The sequence below is a fragment of the Arachis duranensis genome, chromosome 2 (assembly GCF_000817695.3).
Source record: "Arachis duranensis cultivar V14167 chromosome 2, aradu.V14167.gnm2.J7QH, whole genome shotgun sequence".
NCBI lineage: Eukaryota > Viridiplantae > Streptophyta > Magnoliopsida > Fabales > Fabaceae > Arachis > Arachis duranensis.
In genome coordinates, this window is record NC_029773.3 from 92,879,856 (window position 1) to 92,906,982 (window position 27,127).

The window sequence follows — 27,127 nt, forward strand, 5'->3', positions numbered from 1 at the left end:
TGAGAGCAAACCCAGATCCCAATTTCATGCAAAAGCAGACAGATAGATCTAGAGACATGAGTGGTGAAAGTGAGATTGAAAATCAGCTTTATTATTTAATTTATTTATTTATATTTGTTGTAGTTGTTCTTGATCTGTAATCACTGGCAAGTTCATAATTAAGGTGAAAGGGATAGAGTAGAGAAGGTTGAAACCAACAGAGAAAATGAGCCCCATCCATCAGCTTGCTTTGTGTGGTGTTTTTTCTTCCTTTAACCCTTCTCTTTACTTTACTTGTCCTTTATGATTATGTACCAGTGTACTCCTCACCCTTCTTTTGAAGCCAACTCATCCTATTTATATATTTTTATAACAAAAATATATTTGACAAATAATAAAAAACAAAAGTTTAATTATTATTATTGCTAAAATAATTGAATAATATTAGATATAATAAATGTGTAATTATATGTATAAAATTATAAATGTTAAATTAAATTAAATAATTTTATATTATTGTCTTTTAGAGAATTTAATTTGTGTCACTCGTTTTGCAAGATGGTAATAATTAAGTATTTGCTGGACTTACCTTAAAAAATTAAATCATCTTAGTTATAATTTGAGAGGAGTGTCATTTTAATATTTTTAATGTCTTACTATTTATACATAAAAAAAAATTATAATGAAAGATATTGATAAAATGATAAAAGAATTATTACCATAAAACTAATCATAAAATAATGATTTTCATTTTAGTAAATTTATTTTAATGTTATTCATATTTAATCTTTATCCGGCTAGTAAAGGATTTACTCTCTTAACACATAAAAATTAGTTAATATATGATGAACTTTGCCACCAATTTGGTCAAACTAGATAGATAGAACTAAAGAATAGAAGGATGAATAATTTAGGGTAAAGGTATGACAAGTAAATAAACAAACTTAATTGGATAACTTATGAATTGACTATCAAGATAAAAATATTTCTACCTGAAAATATACAATAACTTAAAATTACAGTGAAAACTCAGGTGCAGTCGATTTTACGTGAAATTGATAGTTAAAAGCAGTTAAATAATTTGATTGATTTGACTAAATTTTCATCTAACTACTCTCAATTATCAACTTTACATGAAGTCGACTGCACGTAAATTTCTACTATCAACGTAGGATAATACAATAGGTTGATATATATGTTAGTGAATTAAAAATGTAGGATTGATATTTGATTAAGTAAAGTTGAATGAAAAGTAGGGTTAGGTTAGCATCCATGTATAAAAGAAATGAGAAATGAGAAATGAAAATGGTCCCTGGCAAGGCATGGAAGGATGAGAGGGTGAGGGGGAAGAAGGGCAGCCAAAGAAGGGGGGGCCAACTGACATATGCCTCCTCCCCTTTTTCACGCCTTGTCCGTTCCTATTGACTATTGTCCTCTCTCTCTCTCTCTCTCTTACTGCATTTAACACTGTAACTTTGTTGCCCCCTAAAACCCCACTACCAACTTAGCCAAATCCAACAACAAAAAAAAGTAAATACTATTTCTAGTACTTCATCATTTCTTTCAAACACAAAACTTGTAACTACTAATAATTTAAATAATTAGTTTAAGTGATTTTATATATTGTAATTTGTTGATGTATGAAAAATCGTTTAGACCAATTAATTGAGTGATTGATGATTGATTAGAGAATTTTGAATTGTAAAAAAGGATATTGTTTTTTCATTAAAAAAAATTTTTAATGACAATAATATAATAACTATTATATATCTTATTTAACTTATATTTTTGCAGCAATTATATATTTGCTGTTATTATCATTATTATAATAGCAATTATATAATTTTTTGTCACTATTAAAAAGGTTTTACTGTTAATTGTATAATTGTCGCTAAAATTTTTTAGCACAAAATATAAGACGGCTAATGTTTAATTGTAAATAAATATATTAGTGACTCTTTTTATTGTCACTAAAAATAAAATAAATTACTAATAAAAAATAATTTTTTTAATAATATTCAAACAAACAATTAAAAATCAAAATAGATATTTACTAAAAAACACAAATTCATATTAAATTATAAAACCGTCCAATTTAATAAAAAAATTTAGAACTACTTAACTTATGTAAAATCATAATATCAAACAATTTCAAAACCTAAATTTAGATTTGAACTGCTATAACTATTATTATATTGAGTGGTTTAAAAAGAGAGGGAATAGAAGCTTTGGTTGCGTCCTTCTCAGATATCTAATAATCTATCTATCTTTCTTGCTTGGTTTTGTGGTCCATTCCCAATTGAGTGTGGCCCCTTTATATAACATAGATAAATTCTTCTGTTTAGATGTAGGATCCAAGTTGAAGGGAATATATGAATTAAGCTAAGAGAGACATCACATACCAAGAACAAGCCAAGAAAGTGAAAGTGTCAAGCTCAAAAGATAGAGATATATCCATGGATTGGAATAATAATGGCAGCACTAGATCCTTTGTTCCTCGACCTGATTCTTCTTTCAGCTTCCTCTACAACTATACCTACACCAACCCTTACCCAGGTAATAACAATAATATTCTTCTTCTTCTTCTTCTAAACCATATATAGCATGTAATCTCTAGACTCCATTTTTGTTTTCATATATGAATAGTAACTTGAGGTACAAGCAATACTATCACACTTTCACTCTATGTTATGTGTATATCACTGTATATATAGGTGAAAACTCGGGTGCAGTTGACTTCACGTGAAGTTATTGATAACTGAGAGTCATTAGATGATTTGACTAATTTGACTAAATTTTCATCTAGACTCTCAACTATCAACTTCACATGAAGTCGATTGCATCTGAGTTTCACTGTATATATATGATTTTGCTTAGGCTCCAATTGCAATTGAAACCCTAATAATTATTATTATCACTATGTATAGTTATTATTATAATTTGTTAATAATAAGGGATAGAAATGAAACAAGGAGGATCATCAGCAATGGTGGAGGGTCCATCATCATCAACAACATTATCAATGGAGAAAATGAACAACAACAACAACAACTTAATGATGGAGAAGAAAAAGAGGCTAACAAATGAACAGCTGGAGTCACTAGAAAGAAGCTTCCAGAAGGAAATAAAGTTGGATCGCCAAATTGCTGTGTGGTTCCAAAATAGACGTGCAAGGTGGAAGGCTAAGCAACTTGAGCATTTGTATGATTCTCTCAAACAAGAGTTTGATCTCATTTCCAAGGAGAAACAAAAGCTTCAACAAGAGGTTTCATTATTCCTCATTTCCATCATCATCATTGCACCATAGTAGTGTAATTTATGCTCATTTTAATCATCATTTTATTTATGTCACACTTATTACATTCATCAACAATACCATATATGTCCATATTATTATTAGATGGAAATTCAGGTGCAGTCGACTTTACATGAAGTTGATAGTTGAGAGTCGTTAGATAAAAAATTTAGTCAAATCAGTCAAATTATCTAACGGCTCTCAGCTATCAACTTCACGTGAAATCTACTACACCTGAGTTTCCACCTTATTATAATTTATAATAAGGATAATTAATTAATCACCGGATAAAACATAAATTGTAGTATCACATGCATATTATCCATCATAATTGGTGCTAAAAAAAATTCTAAATAAATGTATTAAAATATTATTAGAGTTGTTAGCAGTTAGGGTTAAATCAGTAATGACTAGTAGTTAGTAGATGAATATTTATAAAGTTAGTTAAAAATATCTTTATAAATAGCATGACTCTTGTATCATGTAAAACAACAACCTAAACACAACAACTTTACGTATATTATTATCTTCTTATTCTACTTTTTTTTCCCATAAATTTAACAAAATGTTCAATGTAATTACATATATATATAGTTAGATAAATTCTAACAATATTATTGGTTTGTTGAAATTTGAAGAGAAGAAACATTGATTACTGTGGTTGAATGATGAACAGGTAATGAAATTGAAGGGAATACTGAGAGATCATCAAGGTTGTAGAACTACTCAGATATCAAATTACACTGAAATCTCTGGTGGAGGTGGTGGTGGTGGTGACGAGACTACCGTAGAAAGCACTTCTGAGGCCCTACGCTGTTCCAACACCAACAAATCATCATCAATTTCAAGAGCTACTGCTTCCATTGTTCATAATCATAATAATAATAATAATAATGGAAATTGCTCTTTCACTGTTGAAGACTACAACACTACAGTTCCACCAACAGTTCTTCCCTATTGGCCTGCTGTTCCTTATTACCCTTAATTAATTAATTAGTATTATCACTAATATGTTTCAGCTTAATTAGTTAGCTAGGTACATTAATTATTAGATGATCAGGGAAATTAATCCAGTTTTTCATAGGATATTCACATCATTAGGATCTTCTTGTTGGTACCTTAATTATAACATTATTATTATTATGAGTATAATATAGTTATTATGTTTATTTAACTTAATTAGTCACTTTTATATATATTATTGCATGAAGTGTTTTGGTTGTTACCTTTCTGAGCTTTTTTTTTCCTTTATTTCTTCAGTTGGAAATTAAATAACCTGCTAATTTGTTGAATTTTTTTAATTTATGGATGAAAATTATATGTTGAAAAGATTTAAACAAATAGTTTCTTTTAATTTAATATTACCTCTATGATTAAGAACAAAGAAATGGAGAGAAATGTGAAAAACATAAAGTTATTATCATATTAATGGTTGTTGGTTGTTCAATTATCCTCTATATACTTAAGATGGTATATTAAGTATATTTATAATTGTTTATAAATATATTATTACATCTGAAAAAAAAAATCCTTTATCTATCAATCAATTTTTTTCCTTTCCTAGAAGCAAAATTTCACCCTAGCCAAACCCTAAAATATAGAGATGGCTATTATTAGATTCTTTTTCTTATTCAAATTTGGTTCTTCATGCATTATTATTTGGGTTTATGAATATGAATTGCCAAAGGACAATTAGTTTGCGTGTAAGAATGGAGAGATAATAATTTCATTTCCCAAATATATTCAAAAATAAATAAATAAATAAATAAAAGAAAGGTGATTGTTCATGCCCAGTGGCAATGCCCACAAAGGTACAAATTTTTCAGAGAGTAGTTATTGTTGCTTCCAATTTTAAACTTATCCCTAACTTGAGTAAATATACTTTTCTTCTTTGAAACTAGAAACTAGAAAGGTTGAATCTTTCAGTTTTGGGGATCAGTTAATTCATTTCTTTAGTAGTAATTTCTTTTGTTTAATTCAGTCACTTTTTGATGTTGGCAACACATGGAGACTTTGTTCTATAACTAATAAACATGGGCTAATTAATCTTCAATGGGACCAATTATGAGTGTGACAAGTGACTGCAACCCAACAAATTCAAAAATCTAGAGAAACATCTAAATCAATTTTAGTGTTTTTTTTGTTTAAGTAAACAGATTAAAATGTATGTAAATATTGTGTATTGTTAATAATATGTTATTATTAAAATAATTTGTTAACTTTTAGTCATATATTTTATAATATGTAATTGAATGATAATATTAAATGTAAAAGTAATTATAATATTGAAGAGACACCAAAAAAATAAAGTGGATATTTCAATAATGATGTCTTCACATAAAAGATTATACTGTAAATTGTTAGATGAATTGATATGTTTGACTGAATATATTTAATTGAATAATCTAATGTGTTACAATGTTATTCTCACGTAAAGAAGTATCTACCAAAAAACAATATTGAAGAATTTTCTAACGTGAGGACCATTTCTTATAAAGAGAAAAAAAGGAAAACAAAAGTGGTGTATCAACACCCAAGCCCAACCAATTATATTTGGTGATTGTTAATTTGAGGTCAAAATTTTCTGGTGATTGTTAATTTGGGGTCAAACTAATATTTTCAGCAAATTTATTGAAATTCCGGTAGCCACAGCCCAGTTTGGGTAAAAAAAAATGATTTGGTAATTGTCAAAATATTGAGTTGTTATTCTTTTCTGTATTTCCCAATTTCTAGGTTTATTCCTTTGCTTATTTTGTTGTTGTAATCAAAGAATTTTTCGTTTAGAACTTAAGGTACACTAAAAAGCTATATTCATGGTAATTCAGAAACAAAATTAAAACTTCTAGCTATCATTTTAAAGAAATCCCGATTAAAAATTTCGAAATATGAATGAACGCTTTGTACAAATGATTAGAAACTGGAAAAAACATTTAATCACAAAGAAGGATGTCCCTATTATAATAGAAGACAACATGTTATACCAATTTGATGTAAAGTTCAGCTTGGATTTTAGGAACTTTTTAGTTAAACTTTGGGGTAGGCTTGGGAAGTTCAACCAAAGGATACACTCTTTGCAACATTAAGAGAAGAAACAAAATATAAGAACTGAATGAATTATGGAAGAAAATTTTTGGAAAACTTGAAAAAATTGCCCCCATTGGAAAATCAGCACATTCTAAGCTCCAAAACACAAGTTTTAAAACAGCAAAATAAAAGATCAATGATGTGAATGAAATCGGTACAAAAGTTTGGAAACAACTCTATTGTAAAAGCTAAGCCAAAAAGGGAACACCAAAACTGGGGCCTCAGCGCTTGCCGCCACCACCGCCGAGCTTAGGGCCTTTAGGTTGAGCACCCTTGGAAACATTAGCTTTGCCTTGGGACTTTTGGGACTTTGCTGTAGTTTCTGCCTTCTTTGCCTTCTTCTCATCCTTTGTTTTCTTGATCCTCTCTTTGATTTCACTGCAATGCATAATGACCTCATATGGTTAGATAACTAAGGGTAGCATAGCAAATGATGTCGGATAATTATCAGCGAATATACATAAACATGGAATAAAGGGAAAAAACTAACCGAAGAGCAGCTTCTCTGGCAGCATCTCGAACCTCCGGCTTCTCAGTCCTCCTTTTCTGGATAACTTCCAAAGTGGCACCAACAATGGACCTGGAGTAAGGCCTCTTGGTGGCACGACGCTTCTTCTTCACGGCTTCTTGTGCAATGTCCTATAGATAGTGTAAGAGGATACATATCAGTATGGATGCAATGAAACTAAATGGAATGGCATTCTAACTTCACCCACATTAATCAGTATCAAGCAATTGAGTACGGTTAAGAACCCCAATGACTAGCTCAAGAAAAAGCATTAACATATTGTTTAATGTCTCACGTGCACATAGTTTCGATCAAGTATTCACCTTCTTATGTTGCTTCCTATACATGGCTGTCCATGTAAGCTTCGACGGCTTCAATCTGTTGTGGAAGTACCTCTTGCATTTGGAATTGGCAAACAGAAAGACCTAGTTATTCCAGAAACAAACAGCTTCAGATTAATAACCCATAGCCAATAAATCATAGCAAAAAGCACCTTCACAGCGAAATTTAAAACAAACAAACCTGTGAATCACCACGGACGAATCTGATGCCTTTGCCAGGGTAGATCTTCTGGCCACTGAAACGGCAAAGTTCGGTCCTGGAATGCACCAAAGATCAAAACTCAGTGAACAGAACTCATTCAATTCATAGCACCACAACAACAATGCCTTACGCTTCTCGATAATGGACCCAGCAGCTTCATCTTATGTCTTTTAGTATATAATTCATAATCAACATTCAACAAGATTTTCAAATGAAACTCTTAATCATTACTCAAAACGGGAATAATAATAATAATTAAAATCTTATTTTATAAACCACGTATTAATCATTTTCAAACATACATGACATAACCCACTTATGTTATTTTTAGTGCCTTATTGAAAAAACAGAATCAAACAGCAAAGATATTTTCACATTTTTTTTTCTAATTTATTTCTAAGAACAAAATCTTAATGAAGCATGCCAAAATTGAGTATTCACAGCTACAAAAAACAAAATCAAACAGCAAAGAATTTAACCTTGACACTTTTTCTAATTTATTTCACAATGTCAAAGTTCTAAATGCAAAATCTTAATGAAGCATACCAGAACTGATTATTCCCGGCTACAGCTTAAAATAAAACCACAAAAGAATAGCCATCGATCAATCAAAACCAATTAAGACCATTTTTTTTAAAAGCAACATTTCCAAAAATAAAAAACATGAAAGTAAGTATGAAAATTTTCAAACAGAATCAGAGATCCTTATTTCGTAAAAGAATGAAAAAATCGTACTTGAGCACCATGGTTGCTGCTGCAGCTGCTTCGCGTGTTCTTCGATCTCCTTTGTGACGCAGAAACCCTAGAACCCAAATGTTCAGTTATGACTATATATATACCCCAAAATTTCAATAAATAGCCTTCATTTCTTCAAATATCACGGAAATGCCACCGGAGTTTATCTCGGCCCATGTATTTTTACTGGGCCAAGCCCAATTACTTCCATGGTTATCTGGGCCGTAATATTAGTTTCTAGCCCAAACTAGAAGTTAGGCTCATTGGTTGTTTTTGTAATGAAAAATTGGAATTATGCTTCAGTTACATATGTACTAGCATAAACCCTGCCATCCACGGGATCTTTATTTGCCAAATTCTTTTATTTGATTATGTTCATAAAAAAAGATTTCATTGTTATTTTATTAAAAAATACGTGTAATATGTATTGATTTAAAAATATATATATCTTAATTATATCATTTTTAATAAAAGACACGATAAAATTTAATACTTACTAAAATATTATGATTTGAATAATTTTTTTAAAAAAAGGCATGGCTTAAAGTCAATAATGCAGTTAATTTGAAGTAAATTGTTATTATAAAAAAGAAACTAAAATATTAGTAATTAATTTAGATTACTAAAGTATTAGTCACTTATTTAAATTATTTTCATATGTTATATGTTTTCTGTAAGATTATAACAAAAAAAAATACCTATATCTTTAAATAATTTAACATTAGTTTATATTTTTTTAATGGATAACTTTTAGGGTAAATTTTAACTAAATTTTAAAACAAATGAATACATTTATTGTAATATAAAAATTAAAGTAACTATTGAGTTTTTTTTTTTTACTAATTCTTATGAGTTATGAGGAAATTTTTTATGAAAAGTTTTTAAAAATTTTATAATATAAATTATTATTGTATTGTTTTATAGTTCTGCAACAAATTTAAAAAAAATTACAGAGTAGTGGATGATGGTTTTAAACAAAGAGGTACTTAATGAGTTAATGGTTTGATTAATTTGGTTAGGTCTATGAGGTCCATAACACAATCAACCCGCATTTTAGAAGAAGTAGGTGGATAATGATTGTTCTGGAGGAGAAATAATTGCACTCAATCATAGAAAATGAAAATAAAAATAAAAAGGAAAATGCTCTTGAGTTGATAGTTGATAGTGGATAAATATAATAAGAGAAAAAGGGCAAAAAGACAAGTGGATGTTGAGTACATATATGGGAAAAGAATATCAATTAATCAATCAATTGATTTTATCTCTATCATAATTCATACCAAATATACATCATCATAACATTTTTAAGAAATAGTTTCCCATGAGTCATGAAGGAAAGTGAGACTAGAAATGAGTTACCCTTCAAGGCTTCAAGCTAGATCATAAAATATACTGTGATATTCCTTGGTAATATTAAGGGTAAAGTATATTTTTATTCCGTAAGTTTGGTAAAAATTTTAAAAATATTTTTAAATTTTATTTTATTTTAATTTTGTTCTAAAAATTTTTGATTTGTATTAAATGTATTTTCAATGGTTAAATTTTTAAAAAATTTAAGATTAATTTAATAATAATGTACGAAAATTATACTTGATTTATTTGTGTTGAGGGTTATTCTTATGAAATTATTATTGAATTGGTCTTAATTTTTTTGAAAAATTAGCCGTCAGAGGTATATTTGATACAAATCGAAAACTTTTAGAACAAAATTGAAACAAAATAAAATTTAACGATATTTTTAAAATTTTTATCAAATTTCAGAGACAAAAAAATATATTTTACCCGTATATAATATAAGCATGTATATGTATGTATTTTTATATACACACTAAATATGTATTTTTATAGGATAATTAACCTTTTATACACATATAACATGAATAATATATTTTGTACCAAACAATATTAAAAACCAAAATTTTTAACTAATGATATTTCTTTTCAAAATTTTGATGTACTAATATAATAGTATAAAATATTTTATACAATCATAGATCATATTTATTGTTTAGATGATTATTCATATTATTATTATAAAAGATAATTATTTTTATTAATGTAATATTATGAATTAGATTCGCATATAAAATTATTTTAATTTAACAATGTATCGAAGAACACCCCCACCTCGGAAACACCAATGGAACGAGCCCGTTTGCTGGTTCCATAATCACTCATCACTCTCCGAGATCTCACTTTCCATAAGCCAACTAACCCCTTTCAATTCAAAACCCTCATTTTTGTTAATCTCTTTCTTCATTTCACATACACACACACGTATTTTTCTTCTTATTCTTATCGTTGATTTTCTTCTTTCTTCATCGATCGGGGGAAAATGGGGGATAATCAGCCGGAAGAAGAGAGAACCACCGATAGCAGCGATTTTACGTCGGAGGATGAGGGAACGGAGGACTACCGGCGCGGCGGCTACCACGCCGTAAGAATCGGCGACACCTTCAAGAATGGCCGCTACGTCGTTCAGAGCAAGCTTGGTTGGGGACACTTCTCCACTGTCTGGCTCGCTTGGGACACCCAAAGCTCTGTAATCACTCACTCTCTTTCAAAATCGAAGCTTTTTTTGTGGGCTCTGTAGAATTTCTTACATTGGAATGAGTTTATAGTTGTGAAGATAAGCACTTTTTGGTGAATATTTGAAGTGTGTATGGTTAGGGATTAGTGAATTCGTGTTTTTTTAGCTGCCTTAGGAGCTTAAGATTTTGATTATAATGTGTTTGTTAAGCTTAAAAAAGTTTAGGTGGTGATGATTTGAAATGTGCTTGGTTTAGGATTATTGAATAATTGGTTTTTTAATCTGCCCTAGGAAGTTGAAGTCTTTAATTACAATGTTTTTGAAGCGTGTTTGAGATTTTTTTAACTGCCTTAAGCTTTTGATTAAAATGTGGTTTTGAGCCTGAAGTTTATAGTTGTGAAATAAGATATTTTTGAAGATGATTTGAAGCTTGTTTGCTTAGTGATTGGTGTTTAAAAGATTTTCCCTTTTTTCTGTTTTAATTTTTTGCTCGCTTAGGAAGCTAAAGCTTTGGATTATAATATGGCTTTGAACCTATAGAAGTTTTTGAGTTAGTTAGTCTAAACACAAGTTTTATCTTATGCCCCAAATCATTGTTTAGTCTCAGTGCCTGACCCTATGTGAGGGATTCAATAGTATTGGAGAAAAACTGCAATTTTATTACTACCAGGCTACTTTGAATTCGGCTATATGCTTGTGCAGTTAGAATGAGTGTGGATTTTTATTTGGAGCTGTAAAACCATTGTGTAAGTGAAAATTCAAATATTTTCAAATGGAAAACTAAATATGCTATGAAAATCTGTAATCTAGTAAGCAAACAATTATTTGGCATCTTTACAATTCTTTAGCTTGACTTTTTTTTAACCCTTTTTTTTTACATAATCGGTGTGTGAATATAATTTTTCATGTTCTGATGGAGATATGCAGAACTATGTAGCTCTGAAGGTTCAAAAGAGTGCTCAGCATTACACTGAGGCGGCAATGGATGAGATAACAATTTTGCAACAGATTGCGGAGGGTGACCCAGAGGATAAGAAATGTGTGGTGAAGCTTTTGGACCATTTCAAGCATTCTGGTCCGAATGGACAGCATGTCTGCATGGTCTTTGAATACCTTGGCGATAATCTATTAACTCTTATAAAGTATTCTGATTACCGCGGGATGCCTATTAGTAGGGTTAAAGAGATATGCTTTCATATTTTGGTTGGATTGGATTACTTACATAAGCAGCTTTCTATTATACATACTGACTTGAAACCCGAAAACATCCTTCTCTTATCAATGATAGATCCATCTAAAGATCCTAGAAAGTCTGGCACTCCTCTCATTCTTCCAAATAGTAAAGATAAGACAGTGCTAGAGTCTGGAGGTGCAAAAGACCTGAAAACATCAAATGGGGATTTGCTCAAGAATCATAAGAAAAAAATTAAAAGAAAAGCTAAGCGGGCAGCACACGGATGTGTGGAGAAGGAAGCTTCAGAAGGAGTTGATGGTAATCCTGAAACCTCTGGTGCCATAGAATCGTCTCCAAATGCAAGTTCTGCAAAAGAACAAGCTTCCAGTTCTACAGGCACCCATCGGTTATCAGATGCTGATGGAACAAAGTCAAAAGAACAGAGTGGTAAAAGGGGAAGCCGTTCAATGAGACAAAAGCTGCTGGCATCAGCTGATCTGAAGTGCAAGTTAGTTGACTTTGGTAATGCTTGCTGGACATATAAACAGTTTACAAATGATATCCAGACAAGACAATATCGGTGTCCAGAGGTGATCCTTGGGTCGAAGTATTCTACCTCTGCAGATCTTTGGTCCTTTGCTTGCATTTGTTTCGAGCTTGCCACGGGAGATGTTCTATTTGATCCTCACAGTGGTGACAACTTCGATCGGGATGAGGTGTGTATATTATGTTTACAATGTGTGATTAGAACGTGTGATTATTCTCACTTATATGATGAGAATTTCTAGGTTTTCAGGTCCTTATATTGAAACTTAAAATTTGAATGGAACTTACAAATGATAACATTTTAAAAGTCAAGTGTGTGAATAATATGCATATGAATTTTGGAACAAGCTTTAGGTGCTTGAAATTTCTAAAACTATGATAGAAGAGTTGTCGGATTATATATCTATGAAGTCTGTCGTTGATTGTTAGTCAAAAACTCAAAATTCAATTCAGCCACTTAGAATGAGGAAGATACCTACTATCTGTATTAGCTAGTTCAGCATGAAATGAGTAGCTTGTTTTAGTAAATAAATTTCATGGTTGCTTTATTTTCAAAACTTCTTTATTGGTTGAAAGGATTACATATGCATGTATTTTTCCAAGTCCAAAGTCTTTAAGGTCATCAAATCCCATCAAGCAAACCAATTAGTCTAAAGTAAAGAAGATACTGTAGCGACAGGCGTTGGTTTTTGCATAGCTTTGATGGCTCTGTTTGGGAAGGAATGCTAGTTCTTTTTGGATGTAGATCACTTTTGTTGTAGGATATGGAGCTGAATGAGTAAAGCATTTGTTGGTGTTCACTTCATGATTTGGGTAAATGTAAATATGCTGTTATTTTGGATCCAAGTAGCACAGTGCTGGATGAGAAAGAAAATAGAATCACTATAGGTTTTGTTGATCTTGAACAGCTTTATGTGACGTATAGACTAACTATCTCAAACGCTACTTGCGAATGACAAGCCTCCAATACACCTTCCGTTCATGCAGTGAAAGTGTTTCTTGGATTTTGTTTCTTTTTAAAACTGTTAAGGAGATTCATACAAACTATTCATGTTTTGGGAGATTTCACACGATAACTTAGGATTTTATTCCTCCATGCTGGCATATGGAGAATAATGCTTAGCCTAGTCCATGTCTGATGGGGAACCACAGTCCTCTATTCAACTTTTACGATACAAAACTATTTATATGTTAGTACCCAGTGAGAGAGATGGTTCATGATGTGGCATCAAAGTTTCTATAATCAAATGATTATATTTCAATCCTTTTTTGCCTCTGTTCTTATAGATGTCCATGCTTCAAGCTCAAAGTCTCAAAGTGAGGAGTGTGTGTTATGGTATAAATCCGTTCATGTGCCTCTAGCCGGATACCGAACAGTTTAAACTTTGGAAGATATGGTTTATGATAATAGCCACCTCCTCTAATATCAAGTCTCAAACTTAAAAAATTCCAATAGAGTAAACCTGCTGCCACTCGAGTTATGATTATTAACTAGTTGCCACGCTCTTTTATAGGATGCTATCTTGAGGTTTTAGCCTAATGACTATCGCCCTTTCCTAATCTTAATGCATATTAGTTAATTGAGGCATACATTGCTGCTTTCACCAAATGGTTTGGTTGGTGTGTGGTTTTAATTGATTGGATATTGATATTTTAAAAAGAACAATAGAGATGTGCTTATCAAATTCAATGCCAGATTTACAGCTTTATTTGGTGGGAGAGATCAATTGTTGCCATTCATTTTTTGGTTCTAATTTCTGAATGTTGTTCTATAATTTGTCTCAGGACCACTTGGCATTAATGATGGAACTTCTTGGAATGATGCCGCGGAAGGTAGTAATACTTTTCTGTGTACTTCTCAATCAATCATTTTCATGACATTCATGGCTAAGGCTAACATGTTTGTGCATCATAATTCTCAGATTGCATTAGGAGGCCGTTATTCTCGCGATTTCTTTAATAGATATGGGGATCTAAGGCATATCAGGCGATTACGGTTCTGGCCCTTGAACAAGGTTCTCATGGAGAAGTATGACTTTAGCGAGCGAGATGCAAATGACATTACTGAGTTTCTGGTTCCGATTCTAGACTTTGTTCCCGAGAAACGGCCAACTGCTGGGCAGTGCCTTCAACATCCGTGGATCAATGCTGGTCCACGGCTTTTGGAGCCATCCGTCACCTCTTCTGATCACATCCCGCCTGGAGCCAATGCTGGCATTTCTGACCAAAAGAAAAAGGACAAAGATGAAAGGGAGGCCATGGAGGCTGGAATGGGAAACATAGCAATCAACACTGATACCAAATCAGTCATGGCTTCCCCATCTAAGAAACTCTTCCAAGGAAGCCATAGCCACAAGTAGTTCATCCATAGCTAGATCCCTGATATGCAACCGGTTTCTATGAAATACTTGCATGCTTCTGGAGCACATTTAAGACAGAGACGCGCTCCTCGGTCGCTCAATGTTGTTGCGAGGGGCCATTGATTGGTTTTCAAATTGGATCCAGGCAAAATACAAACTAGTCCCTGCAAGTGTTCTACACAGCTCAGTGTTTTAGACAAAGGTGGATTAAAAAGGTCAACATTTATGATATAGAATCAAGGGTCTTACCTTTGTTCTTTGTTACCATTGACTTGTTTGTGAACAGTGTTCATTCTCATGTCATCTTGTACTGATTGATATTCTGGATATTAAAACATTATAGACCATGTTTATTCTTTAATTGTTCTTTGTTTTCTCAATACTACATAACTAAAAAATCAACCGTAAACTAGATATTGATTTGAGGCACTTGTATTTAAAAAGTGTAGTTGGGTCACAATGATTGAAACCTTATCACAGGAAATTAGACAATTATTACAAGGATATTGTTTACTAAGCATATGTCATACAATTATTAGTATCAAACTATTTTAAACAAGAAACATTGTCTTGAGAATTGAGAATAATAAGTAAAAATAATTGGAAATAAGACATTGATTTAAAGGATTTTTTAAGACATTTGTTTTATTTTATCGGCAAAAGGTTTTACACTATATTTGGTTTGATAGAAAATGAATGGAAAAAAAATAAATGAAAAGAAAATGGATGGAAAATTATATTTTTCTTTGTTTGGTTATCAAAGAAAATAAAAAGAAAAGAAAATTTTTGTGTGGTCCCACTAAAAAAATTTCTTTCCATCACAAGCAAGAAAACAAGAAGAAAAGTGTTATAATTTTGTATTTTCAATATTATCCTTAGTTATATTATTATTGACAAATATTAATATAAATTTAGTTTTAATATATTATTATAATAGAAATTTATATTTAAACATTATATGTATTAGATAAATATTTTACATCAAATATATAAAATTATAATATTTTATAATATTTATAAAATATAATAAAATATAAATAAAAAAATATTTATACTTTATTTTATGATAAGGGTATTAATGTAATTTTATATTATTATAATTTTTTTTTTCACTTTTCTTTTCATTCAAACAAACAAAAATTTTCTTTCTATTTTCTTTCCATCTATTTTCTATTCATCCAAAAAATATATAAATAACTCAACTTTTTCTTTTATTTTCTTTTTTTTATTTTTTTTATTTTCTTCCAACATTCAAACAAGAAAGATTATACACTAAATAGTTAAAGATAATTTATGCCGAAACAGTATCACTGGAGACATTATACATGATAAAACGCAATGTCATTTTTTGATTGATGTAGTCCTCTTCACTTAATGGGATAAGGATTTGTTATGGTTTGTTTTGTTCTTTTATTTTCCCTTTAACTTTCTTGTGATGCAATTGGCTGGCTGAATAAATTGATGTTGCATGATATAGGCCATAGTTCAGAATATTCATTGTCCCTATATAGGGAGAAAGAGAGATGCATAGCATGTGCTTTGTTCAGCAAACACATGATCATGGTTTTCATGTTTGAATTTTGATGAATAAAAACATTATTAGAATTATTTCTCACTTGGCCTAAAGGTCCACCGTCAACATTATGTTATTCCCATGCAAAAATCATTAGGGTTTATTTAAGGAGTTTAGCTTTTATGTACCTACAAGGTAAAATATTTTCTAAAATATTTTATTAGTTATTTAATTATATCTATTATTTTAGATTATCAATCATGGAGTTAACGTAAAAAATTATTATCTTTATTGATATGATATTACATAATTAAATTAAAGTATTCACGAATTCGAATAACCCGATTATATATTTGAACTAATTAAATCAATTCTAAAACCAATAGATAATCGGATATAATTAGATCTGACTCGATAATACCTGATCATAACTGATTTGGGTGTTGATTTTGGGAAAGTGAAACCCAAACCAACTCGATAACCCTTTTATTAGATAGAAAAAATATAAATTCTAATAACATATATATAACTTTTACTTAATTAACCTAATTTTATTATAATTGTAGATTATGGGTATTTTGTTATTGTTAGAATATTATTGACTTATTAGTTGATATTACTTGTTTATTATATTTACATGATTTTTCTAAAAATATTTCTTATTTTTTAATATTTTTTGAATTTTTATTTCATCGGATAATCAATTATCCCAACTGAATCAATCTGAACCCATTACAATTTAATTAATTTGATTCTCATTTTATTCCAAATCTAAACCAACTTGACCCATAAACACTCTTAAATTGGATACATATATAAAATTGTTTTACATTGATAATACATCAAAATAAAAATCATATTTAAATTTAAACTAAGACATTATTTAATAATAAAAAAGCCTTCATTGAAGATAAATAGGGGTTTTGAGTTTTGGAAGTGCCTCTCATCACAATTACTTTTGGTAGTAGTAGAAAAACTCCACAATAATTCATCCTACTATCCAAATCATTGTTCATTTATTTTCTAAATTATAAAAAAAAGTTAAAAAAAAAACTTGTCCTTGTAAAATTAACACACTACAAATTTTGGATACTTTTCTTTTCAAGGTCGTAGTCCAAAAAGATCTACAAACTTTATTTAACCCAAAAAAAAAGTATTTGTTGCATCTGTATTCTTTGCCTATAGTTCTATGTTTCTAGTCACACTTCATTTATTTTTTATTCAATTAGACAAATCAAATGATGTTTTCTTTTGAATAGAATAATTGAATGATTACAAGTTTTTGTTACATGCATATCATACATCACATTTAATATATAATATTACAAAAAGAACATTATATTTATTTTCTGCTTACCAAAATTTGTGAATGAAAGAGGAGGAAGTAATTTTCATTACAAACATATGTAGCTTGAGTGTTTAGAACAACTAAATTAATTTTAAAACATGTAGGTCTTATCAAATTTTGATTACGTATTTATATGAATGAATTAATTAATCAATCATTCAAAGAGAATAAACAAATAAACTGAGAAGTTATCTTGATGCAAATGTGTAACCATTCATCGAATTAGCAGAGTTTTTTAGGTCCTGATTTTATAAGATGAGATAGTCACCTTCAACAATAAAAGAAAAAAAATAATAAAAAAGGAAAAACAATCTTATAATTAAGAAAAGAATCAACAAAGACTAATATTTATAAGAATGTCTTTTGATGAATCCACTGAGACTGGATTCTCAAAATTATCTTAAATAAAATATTTAAATTTATAAAGATACTTTTATTTATTGTATTATCAAGCCAATTATGTTACATTGAAATTTTTTCAATTTCTTTGCATAGCCTCTATCAAATTTATTTTGTTCTTATCTTAACATAATGGATGTAGGCTAAGCACAGAATCATTGATTATTATTTTCGGCCAATACTATTTTAATTATACAAAAATTAATATTTTCCCAAATCTGTGTCCATAAATTATTAAAGTAAAAGCAAAATTAATTATATTTAATAGTGATGGTTTAAGCAACCGCCACGTATAATTTATTTCCTTTTCGTTTCAAAACAAAACACTATTTTGGTGTTACCAAAGATCTAAGATTTGATTCAAAGATCTAACCAGCTATTTGCTTATTTGGCCACATGATGTCTTAATCAAATAATTCCGACCGTATATTCATACATAGGGTACCTTAATCTCCATCTTCAATGACAAAAAAGGGAAAAACATTGGTCCCAAAATTCATTTAATTTGGTGATAGATTCCAAAAAATGCAACAATCATGCAGGGACCATACATTTAGTATTATATATATTTATTTAAATTTAAAATATTAATGGTATTATTTTATTCTTCACTTTTGGATCAAGACCATAATAATCATGGAGCCTCTTTCAAGTTTATAGTAGCCAAGTTCCACAAATCTTCTTCACATATTCAATACCACTAGAAAATGAGAGAGATGAGAACAGAAAAATTTGAGATTAAAGTATTTAGATTTGGTCTATTCATTTGTATATATGCACATAAAAAAAAATTGTGCACATAATAAAGACAATTAAATCAATAGTCTACTACATCAAATTCTTACAAATACAATCATTTGATTAAATAACATTAATTTTTTTTAAATCTTTTACACTCTACGTAAATAACAATAAAATTACTAAATTTTAATTGTTAGTTATTCACCATTTCCTAAATTATTTAGTCCATTTTGAACACTTAATTATTTAAAGATCTAAATCATTTATGGTCCACCAGTTTTTAAGAGAATTAATACCTGAACATTGTGGGGTCACCAATACCTTGATTTTTTTTGGTGACTTTCCAATACCTTGATTGTTGAATCACAATCATAATTAAAAGAAAAATAAACAGAAATATTATAATATAAATATAATATTGGGGAGGAATTGAATGATTCCCCCAACAAAATAAGACAAATTAATGAAATGACAAAGTACAAAATAAGATATGTATGTGTTAGCCAGGAACTAACACAAACCATAGACTCCCTGTTTTTTTCCACACAAGAGACTAAGGCAAAAATAGCCTTTGTTATTTAAGGGAGACACAGATTTTCATTCATTCCTGTTGGTCAACTAGGCATTGACCAACATTTGGAAATAATGTTTTTGTGCTAATCTTAATGCAAAACCTATCTTTTCACACACACTGATTGACTCTAAATATTTTTTCCAAATTGTTTGGTGCTACTAATTTCACACACTTAAAATCTTAATCACTGACTTGTACAAAATCCTAAGAATCCCATAAACTCATGGTTGTTTATCATTTTAATGCTCTGTTCAGTGCCAACAACACCTGAAAAAGTTAAAAAAAATGTTTAACAATGTAATTATGTAGGGGTAAAAAAGTCATACGAATCAGAAATTGAGTTTGGTTTGGTTTATTACCCATGGTGACAGCACTAGCAAAAATAACACCAGAGAGGATGAATACAATGAGTGAAGCCCTTCCAAGACATTTAACCAATCTTCTTACAAAGAATTGTCCCCAGAATCCAGCCAAAACTGACACAGTAGTGAGGTATAAGGCTGCCAAAAAAATACAATAAAATTTTGATTTATATGCACAGTAAAAAAATTATTTATATATATTGTTATTGTCTGTATAGAACTTTTTTATATTAACATATGGTCAAGTTCTTTTGTTCAGATAAATATTGTAAAAGAAGTTTTATACGAAGGTTTATAAATTAAACTTGAACTTTTATACATAGAACTAAAATCAACTTAGAGGGTTGCTGAAAAAATTACCAAAAGGAATAGGGAATCTCTTGAGAAGGTAGAATTCAACCACAGACAAAGATGATGAAAACATCATCACAAATGTTGCTGTCGCACTAGCAACCTGCAATGCCATTGACATACATAAAAATATTTAGAAGTTAATTTTATTGATTTTAGTCCTAAATCAAGATTTTTAGGCACTCAAATCAGCTCATAAATTCTAAAGTCAACTTTACTTTACACTCTTTACAAATAAGTTAAAACGAGTTAAGTCCCAACTTAATCTCTAAAATTGACTGCGTATACTAAAATAATTTTTTAAATTCTAATTGCACCAATTTTATTCATGAAATTGAAAAAATTACAATGCGTTAACAGTTGGGATCTCAAAGATTATTTTACTGTTTGCGATCAATCTAAGAGACTATTTTAAAGTTTAACTCCATAATACATATTCTTTACCTAGTCAACACATTTTTCCAAAATAGCATATATACTTAACCTAGTCAACAAAACCTTGAAAATGTACATACTATATACTTTAATTACCTGAGGGATAACACCAATCTCCAAGAGAAGAGGGCCTAAAACAAATCCACCACCTGAACCAAGTAACCCTCCAACAGTTCCACCAATGATTCCACACAATGCACAAAATGCAAGGTTCATAGGTGTCCATGCTATTGAGGCCTCACATATGTAATCTAAGCACCCTGTTGTGATTCTTTTCTTGTGATCCTTGTACAACTTCACTGTTTCATACCCAAACACCACAAATGCAATTGGAAACTGAAAACACAAAAAAAGAAAACATAGTTTCATGTCAATTATTAGTCAAACCACACACTACTAAGTGTAGTAAAATAATAATTTGAGGTTATATTTGTTAATTGAACTTTATCCAACCTGTAAACCAAAAAGGACCCAGTACAAAACACTGCAAGCCTTTGTATTATTCTGCAACCACCGCCACCAAACATGTTAAAATAAATAATATTAAAAAAATAACATCAAAAAAATTTGGACAGAATAAGATAGAGACAAAGAGACTTGCTTTGATGATTTGAATCAGCAAGAAACCAAGCCACACTACCATCAACACCAGCATCCTTTTCCATCTAAGGTTGAGACACATTATTTCCTGAAATATGATTTTTTTTTTTTGAAGTGTAGTGTAATAAAGGTTAATTTGTTCCTCTCATAGACAATAAAACAATAATTGTGATAATATATAACCACGTTTTTCATGCGTTTTCATTTAAATAATCATCTAATAATAAAAGAATAAATAAAATTACATACTAGAGCTGACTTCTCTTCTCTGGGGATCAATGGTTCATATTTTGTATCAATTAAAACTGCAAAAGTCATGAATACAATTAGAACTCAAAACACAATTTGTAAAGAAACAAATTACCACTATAGTATATTAGCATATGAATATAATACAAGTTGATGCTCTACACAAAAAACTGTTCATGACTTCATGTTATCATGCCAATCATTGAACCCAAATTATATTGCACCGTTTCCTATTCATTACTTTACAAAGATAAAACAATTATTAAAAATGTATAAGATTATTGAAACCTACGTTCTCCACGTGAATTAACTATAGTTGCTTCTTGCTTGGCCTTTTCCTGCACATAACAAAGCAGAAAACAAAAAGAGGTCAAACAAAATAAAATTATAAAGAAAACTAGAAAAATCTGATAAGTTAAATTTTCCAAATAGTGTCATCATGATCTAAAATCATGAAAAAAAAAATTATTTTTTTACCTTGAGAAGAGTCTCTTCCTTCCACATCTCAATTCCTTTGAAGAAGGACCTTGAAGATGTGCCAATGAAGAGAATGATGATGAGGACAGTGATGAGCCAATAGGGGAAGACAACACTGAGAGAAACACCAATAGTGATTCCAAGCAAGAGCATAGGTTGGAACAGAAGTGCAAGATCATAGTCTAATATTGGAACCTCCTTTGTTGGATGTGGCACTCTCAGATTGTACCATACAGATGATGCTGATGCCCCCATTATCATACCTATGATAAAAAAAAAACCATATATTATTGTTTTCACTTATTCTCGAACAGAAAACGAAAACACAAACCAAATAGCAGTAACTTCACAAACAACTATGCTATGTATCAATGATTAATGACCAATAAACCACTCAGAAAGACCAAAAGAAGAAAAGGGGTCATAATTTTATTTGTCAAAATCACACGTAGATAGCCTCCAAAAACAATCCTATTTGAGTCAAGAATATTCATCATGGTAGGACTAACTACTCAGGGTGGGAATTTTTTCCATACATGCGCTAAAAGAATTTGAATCAATTTTGTTTGTGAAAGTCTAAGTAAAAAAATGAATTATTATTATTGGAATATAAGAAATTTTGTTACATTTAGATAGAGCAGCAGCAGATTTTGTATCAAAGCCAACAAGGAGAGTAAGCATGGGAACAAAAATGCCACCACCACCAACCCCACCAACAGTTCCAAAAGCAGACCCAAGAAAACCAATCACTGTTGCCAACACAACCCTCCAATTCAGCTCCAATTCCTGCAACAACCAACCATTGCTCATGTTACATTCAGACACAAAAAAAGAAGCAAAACTCATTCAAAAAGTTCTCATGGGAATATGATCAAACACCTACAGGCCAAACTTTTTGAACTCCAGATTCATAAAGGGTATTGGTAGCAAGGTATGGTTTGCTTTCATGATTATGATGATGAGCATGGTTTATGAGCAACACAGCAGATAAAACAGCAACAGAGGAAGCAGAGACAAGATATGCAATGAAACCTCTAGTGTTTGACATTGATATGATTCTGAGAAAACAAGAAGAATGTGTTATTATAATGTAAGTAACCTTGGAAGAAGATACAAAGCAGAGAATGAAGAGAGGCAGAGAGGGAAGAAGTGCCTATAAAATGAAGAGAGAGAGAGAGAGAGAGAAGGTTGGTGAAGTGTAACTGCTGCTGCTACCTCTAATCAGTGAAATACGTGCACTGCTTCAATTGGTTGGTACTTCTAGAGTATCCCTATTGTGTTTCTTTCTACTTTCTACCATTCAAAATAGAAGAGAAAAAAACCCTAAATTCCTGATAATTTTTTCGAAAAATAATGAGTTTTTTGATAAAAAAATATTTAATTTAGTTTTTAATTTTTGAGTTTTATTTTTATGAGATTGATTAATTTAGGAGTGTTTAAATTTAAACTGATCCAAATTAAATTGCTCATCCAATCTAATTTAAATTGAAAATCGATTAAAATCGCACTAATTTGGATTTGATTGGATTTTACTTTTTGCAAACCGTTGGATCGGATCGAATTTCGGATCTACTTTTCATAACCAATCCAATCCAATTCAAACCGCACAATGTGATATAATATTATTATTTTATTATTATATTTACAATTATACTTATATCATGTTCAATTTATTATACATTTTTATATTATTTAAGTATTATTATTATTTAATAAATATTTTATATTCAAAATATTATTTATTTAATTATTTTAACTAACTTATAATTTTATTTCTATTGTTATGTTATTGTTGTCTTTTTAAAATATTGTTGAGACTTGTTATGTCATTGTTGATTATTTAAAATTTGATGTTGAGACTTGTTATATGTATTTAATTTTTTTAATTTATAAAACCGCAAATCTAATCCAATCCAAACCGCTTGAAATTGGATTGGATCGGATCAGATTTTTTTTAAAAGATCATCCAATCCAAACCGCACCGCAAGTAAAATTAGTGTTCGGATCGAATAAGTTTTTGACTCAAAACCGATCCAAACCGCACCATCGAACACCCCATGGATTAATCTCTGTGCCAAAAAAATTAATGTTATTTTTTATTGGCACAAAGACTAATTAATCCAAAAAAAAGATATCATAAATTGAATTGGGTATTTCTTTTATCAAAAGTTTCATAATCCTTTCGAAGTAATTATCAGAAACTGGATGAGATATTCATTTAAAATAAAATAAAATAAAAATAACATTAATTCAATTATCTATATAAAGTATAAAATATATTTTAAAATAAATTAAATTATACTTATATATATAATAATTAATTTGATAATTGTTTTTTTGTGTACGTAATATTTTTGTTAAAAAATTGAATGTAATTTTTGTAAAATTTTAAAATATTAAAAAATTTATTTATGAATTAAATCAAATACAAAATTATATTGAGTATAAAATTAATTTTTTTAAATTTTTTTATATTAAAAAAACTTAAATATATAATTACAACTGTGTTTTTATTTAAGTATCAAAATATCTAATATACTAATAGTAATTTTTTATATAAATTTAATTAATCTGATTTGGAAGTCCATAAAAATAGAAGAGTCTATGAGGATTTTTTTTCATTTAAAAAATTTAAATCCAAGACTTTTAGAATGGATTTTTTTATATAAATTAATTAAATATTTTATTTACATATATATGTAATTTAAATGGTATTTACAAATTTAAATTTTATTATTTATCTATTTATAATATTGTTAAGATATCAACATATTTTTTTAATCCATCTTATGTTAAGGTTTTTTTTTTTTGTAGGGATTTATATGAATACTCTAGAAATTGAAAATAGATTGTACATTTTTTTATTTGATTGTTTTCTACCATAACAATAAATGTAAAAGTGAAAAATCAATTACTATTTTGCATATATAAAGTAATTGTAGTAGTGAGACAATGAGCGTAAACATGAACAACTCTTGTGTGTGTGTCAGTGTGTGTATATATATATTTGGTAATAATATATCAAATTAGATATTAGCATTAAAGAGTTTTATATCCAAAATGGAGAAACCAAATTCTTTCCATAATCCATAAAATAAATAACGTATTGCCAGATTTTTCTTGACAAATGATGAACATGTATGTTGTATGATGATGAGTAAAATATCATTTTTTAATATTTAGAGTAAATTTAAAATCGTCTTAATATTTAAATTATATTCTATACATATTTAATTTTATTTTTAGTTTCGAAAATTGAACGATAAAATAACAAATTTAAAAGTTATTGTGCGCCTTTTATTTATTTATTTTTTGTTTATCTTCCTTTCTATAGGAATCATGAACAATTATATACAATAATACTTATGCATAAATTATGTTCTATATTCTTTTAATAATTTTTTCTTACTTTTTACTAAAATGATGAATTATGATTATTGTTGTACTCATATAAGATGTAATATAGTATTCGAAAAAAATAAAAAATTATTGAAATTTATCAATGTAATTTATAACTTTTACATTGATATATTAATTGAATAACAAATTATTATTAATAAGTGTCTATAACAAAAATTATTTTAGCATATGTGGTACAAATTAATTGAAAAAAATATATTATTTTATTTTACTTTAACCTTTTAAAATAATCTCAATATTATTTTGTTGCTAGTAATTTATTTACATAATTGACAATAAAAATATTAAAATAATTTTAAAATAATAAAAATTTAAATAAAACCATTTAAATACCAGATATAATTTTAAAACTTACTTAAAATGTCGAAAAAAAAATCCTAAAGTTTACTCTATATAGAACTTCCCTATTTATTACCTCATGTGTAACGATTTGATTTGATTTGATTACGCAATGATAGATGCACTGTTGTCAATGTATTATTTCCTAATATTTTTATGTTAATCTTTTTTAACTTTACCTAATATTCGTTCCACCAAACTAATATACAATAGTAATAAAAATATAATAGTAATAAAAATAATGGTAATTTTAAAGCGTATATCTTTTAATTTATTTCTATTCTAATTGAGTATTAAAAATATTGTTATGATTTCGTTTGCACCTAATTGATTAAGCTCCGTAATTTGACTCTTCATTATATTATATTATTAATATCAGTTATGCCTTTTACTGTTTTTCCTTTTTAAATGAAGAAGGAATATTCTTCGGACTCTTTATAATTATTTCGAAAAAATAATGAAGTTTCTAAAAAAAATATCTAATTTGGTGTCTAATCTTTTTTTTGGACTTATTAATCTTTATATATAAAAAAAACATTAATTTATTTTAATACAAAAATTAATCAATTTTATAAAAATAAAATTTAAAAACTAAGTTAAATATTTTTTATTAAATATCTTATTATCTTTTAAGATAATTATCAGAAATTATTTTAAAATTTTCTCTTAAATGAATGAAATCAATTAGTTTAATTTTGTTGGGCCAACTGTGGAGATTTCGGGGAGAAATCAAGCGAGATAATATAAGATGAGAAGACACCGCATCCAACTCAAAACCTTAAGGTGTCAAATTAATGAGTCTCTCATCTTATAAACTCCTCACTCTTCTATGCTTTTTTTAATATGGGACTAACTTCAACACTCCTCACACTTGCAACATTAACAAATTTGTCTCTTCCTTTTGCATCATTCATTTATTATCTTGTGGACACAACAAAATAGGAAGAAAGGTGGGTATAAGGTATGGTATAAATTAGGAGAATGATAATTAATGCCACTCTTCAAATTCGATAACATGTCTCAATTATTAAAATAATATCATAAAATAGAATAATTTCATTACTACTTGATTCTATAGTTAGGAGTTATTTGGTTTAGGAGGTCAAAGCCTAAATGGAATTGTTTTCTTACTCCATCCACAAAAATATTTGAAAAGAGACGGTAAGGACAAACTCTCTCACTCATGTTCAGGTAAGGTTAAAGATAAGATCAGAGACATTATTAATATACACAATAACAATATCCATATTTATCTGTATGAAATGTATTATTATAAAATATATTCAACTAACTTGTATCTTAAGAATGTATATAAAAATTACAAAACAAAAAAAAATGTTAAAATTTTTTATTAACAATAATCTTATAATGTATTAAATAATTGGTGTGAAAGATTATTATAAACTAGGAATATATGTAGGAGTTGCTTCGCCTATAGTAACAGGCGTCGCTTGAATTCGAATACGATCATATTAGATATAATCAAAATTTTAATTTGTACTAAAATTATTGAATTAGATTAGATTTAATATTTTTTATTTTTAAATTTAAATTTGATTCGATCT

At 29.0% G+C, this 27,127-nt stretch overlaps 4 protein-coding genes across 7 annotated transcripts; 2 read left to right on the plus strand and 2 right to left on the minus strand.

Moving 5' to 3' along the window:
- Positions 1–2,362: 2,362 nt before the first annotated feature.
- On the plus strand, positions 2,363–4,259 carry LOC107476383 (putative homeobox-leucine zipper protein ATHB-51). 3 transcript variants are annotated; one of them, XM_021136229.2, is made up of 3 exons: positions 2,363–2,535; positions 2,934–3,244; positions 3,951–4,259. In XM_021136229.2, the coding sequence occupies exons 1-3, from the start codon at positions 2,436–2,438 to the stop codon at positions 4,257–4,259; spliced, it is 720 nt and encodes a 239-aa protein (XP_020991888.1). In that variant the 5' UTR covers positions 2,363–2,435. The 3 variants fall into 3 exon arrangements, with proteins under 3 accessions (XP_020991888.1, XP_015951665.1, XP_020991889.1); XM_016096179.3 differs by having other exon boundaries at positions 2,952–3,244; XM_021136230.2 differs by having other exon boundaries at positions 2,964–3,244.
- Positions 4,260–6,401: 2,142 nt separating this feature from the next.
- Positions 6,402–8,238, minus strand: LOC107476231 (60S ribosomal protein L24). The gene is made up of 5 exons (XM_016096006.3): positions 8,145–8,238; positions 7,389–7,464; positions 7,190–7,291; positions 6,849–6,997; positions 6,402–6,736 (listed from the first exon to the last, which is right to left on the minus strand). Exons 1-5 carry the CDS (start codon positions 8,153–8,155, stop codon positions 6,580–6,582), a joined length of 495 nt encoding a protein of 164 aa, XP_015951492.1. The 5' UTR covers positions 8,156–8,238; the 3' UTR covers positions 6,402–6,579.
- Positions 8,239–10,263: 2,025 nt separating this feature from the next.
- On the plus strand, positions 10,264–15,115 carry LOC107476232 (protein kinase dsk1). Its single transcript, XM_016096008.3, has 4 exons — positions 10,264–10,686; positions 11,602–12,564; positions 14,180–14,227; positions 14,317–15,115. Exons 1-4 carry the CDS (start codon positions 10,480–10,482, stop codon positions 14,752–14,754), a joined length of 1,656 nt encoding a protein of 551 aa, XP_015951494.1. The 5' UTR covers positions 10,264–10,479; the 3' UTR covers positions 14,755–15,115.
- Positions 15,116–19,130: 4,015 nt separating this feature from the next.
- Positions 19,131–23,060, minus strand: LOC107476233 (sulfite exporter TauE/SafE family protein 4). Of its 2 annotated transcripts, XM_016096009.3 has the most exons (12): positions 22,957–23,060; positions 22,687–22,861; positions 22,430–22,589; positions 21,804–22,066; positions 21,619–21,664; positions 21,327–21,382; positions 21,079–21,165; positions 20,931–20,981; positions 20,574–20,813; positions 20,052–20,145; positions 19,689–19,829; positions 19,131–19,596 (listed from the first exon to the last, which is right to left on the minus strand). In XM_016096009.3, exons 2-12 carry the CDS (start codon positions 22,849–22,851, stop codon positions 19,514–19,516), a joined length of 1,386 nt encoding a protein of 461 aa, XP_015951495.1. In that variant the 5' UTR covers positions 22,852–22,861; positions 22,957–23,060; the 3' UTR covers positions 19,131–19,513. The 2 variants fall into 2 exon arrangements, with proteins under 2 accessions (XP_015951495.1, XP_020991891.1); XM_021136232.2 differs by lacking the exon at positions 22,957–23,060 and having other exon boundaries at positions 22,687–22,930.
- Between the last annotated feature and the right edge of the window lie 4,067 nt (positions 23,061–27,127).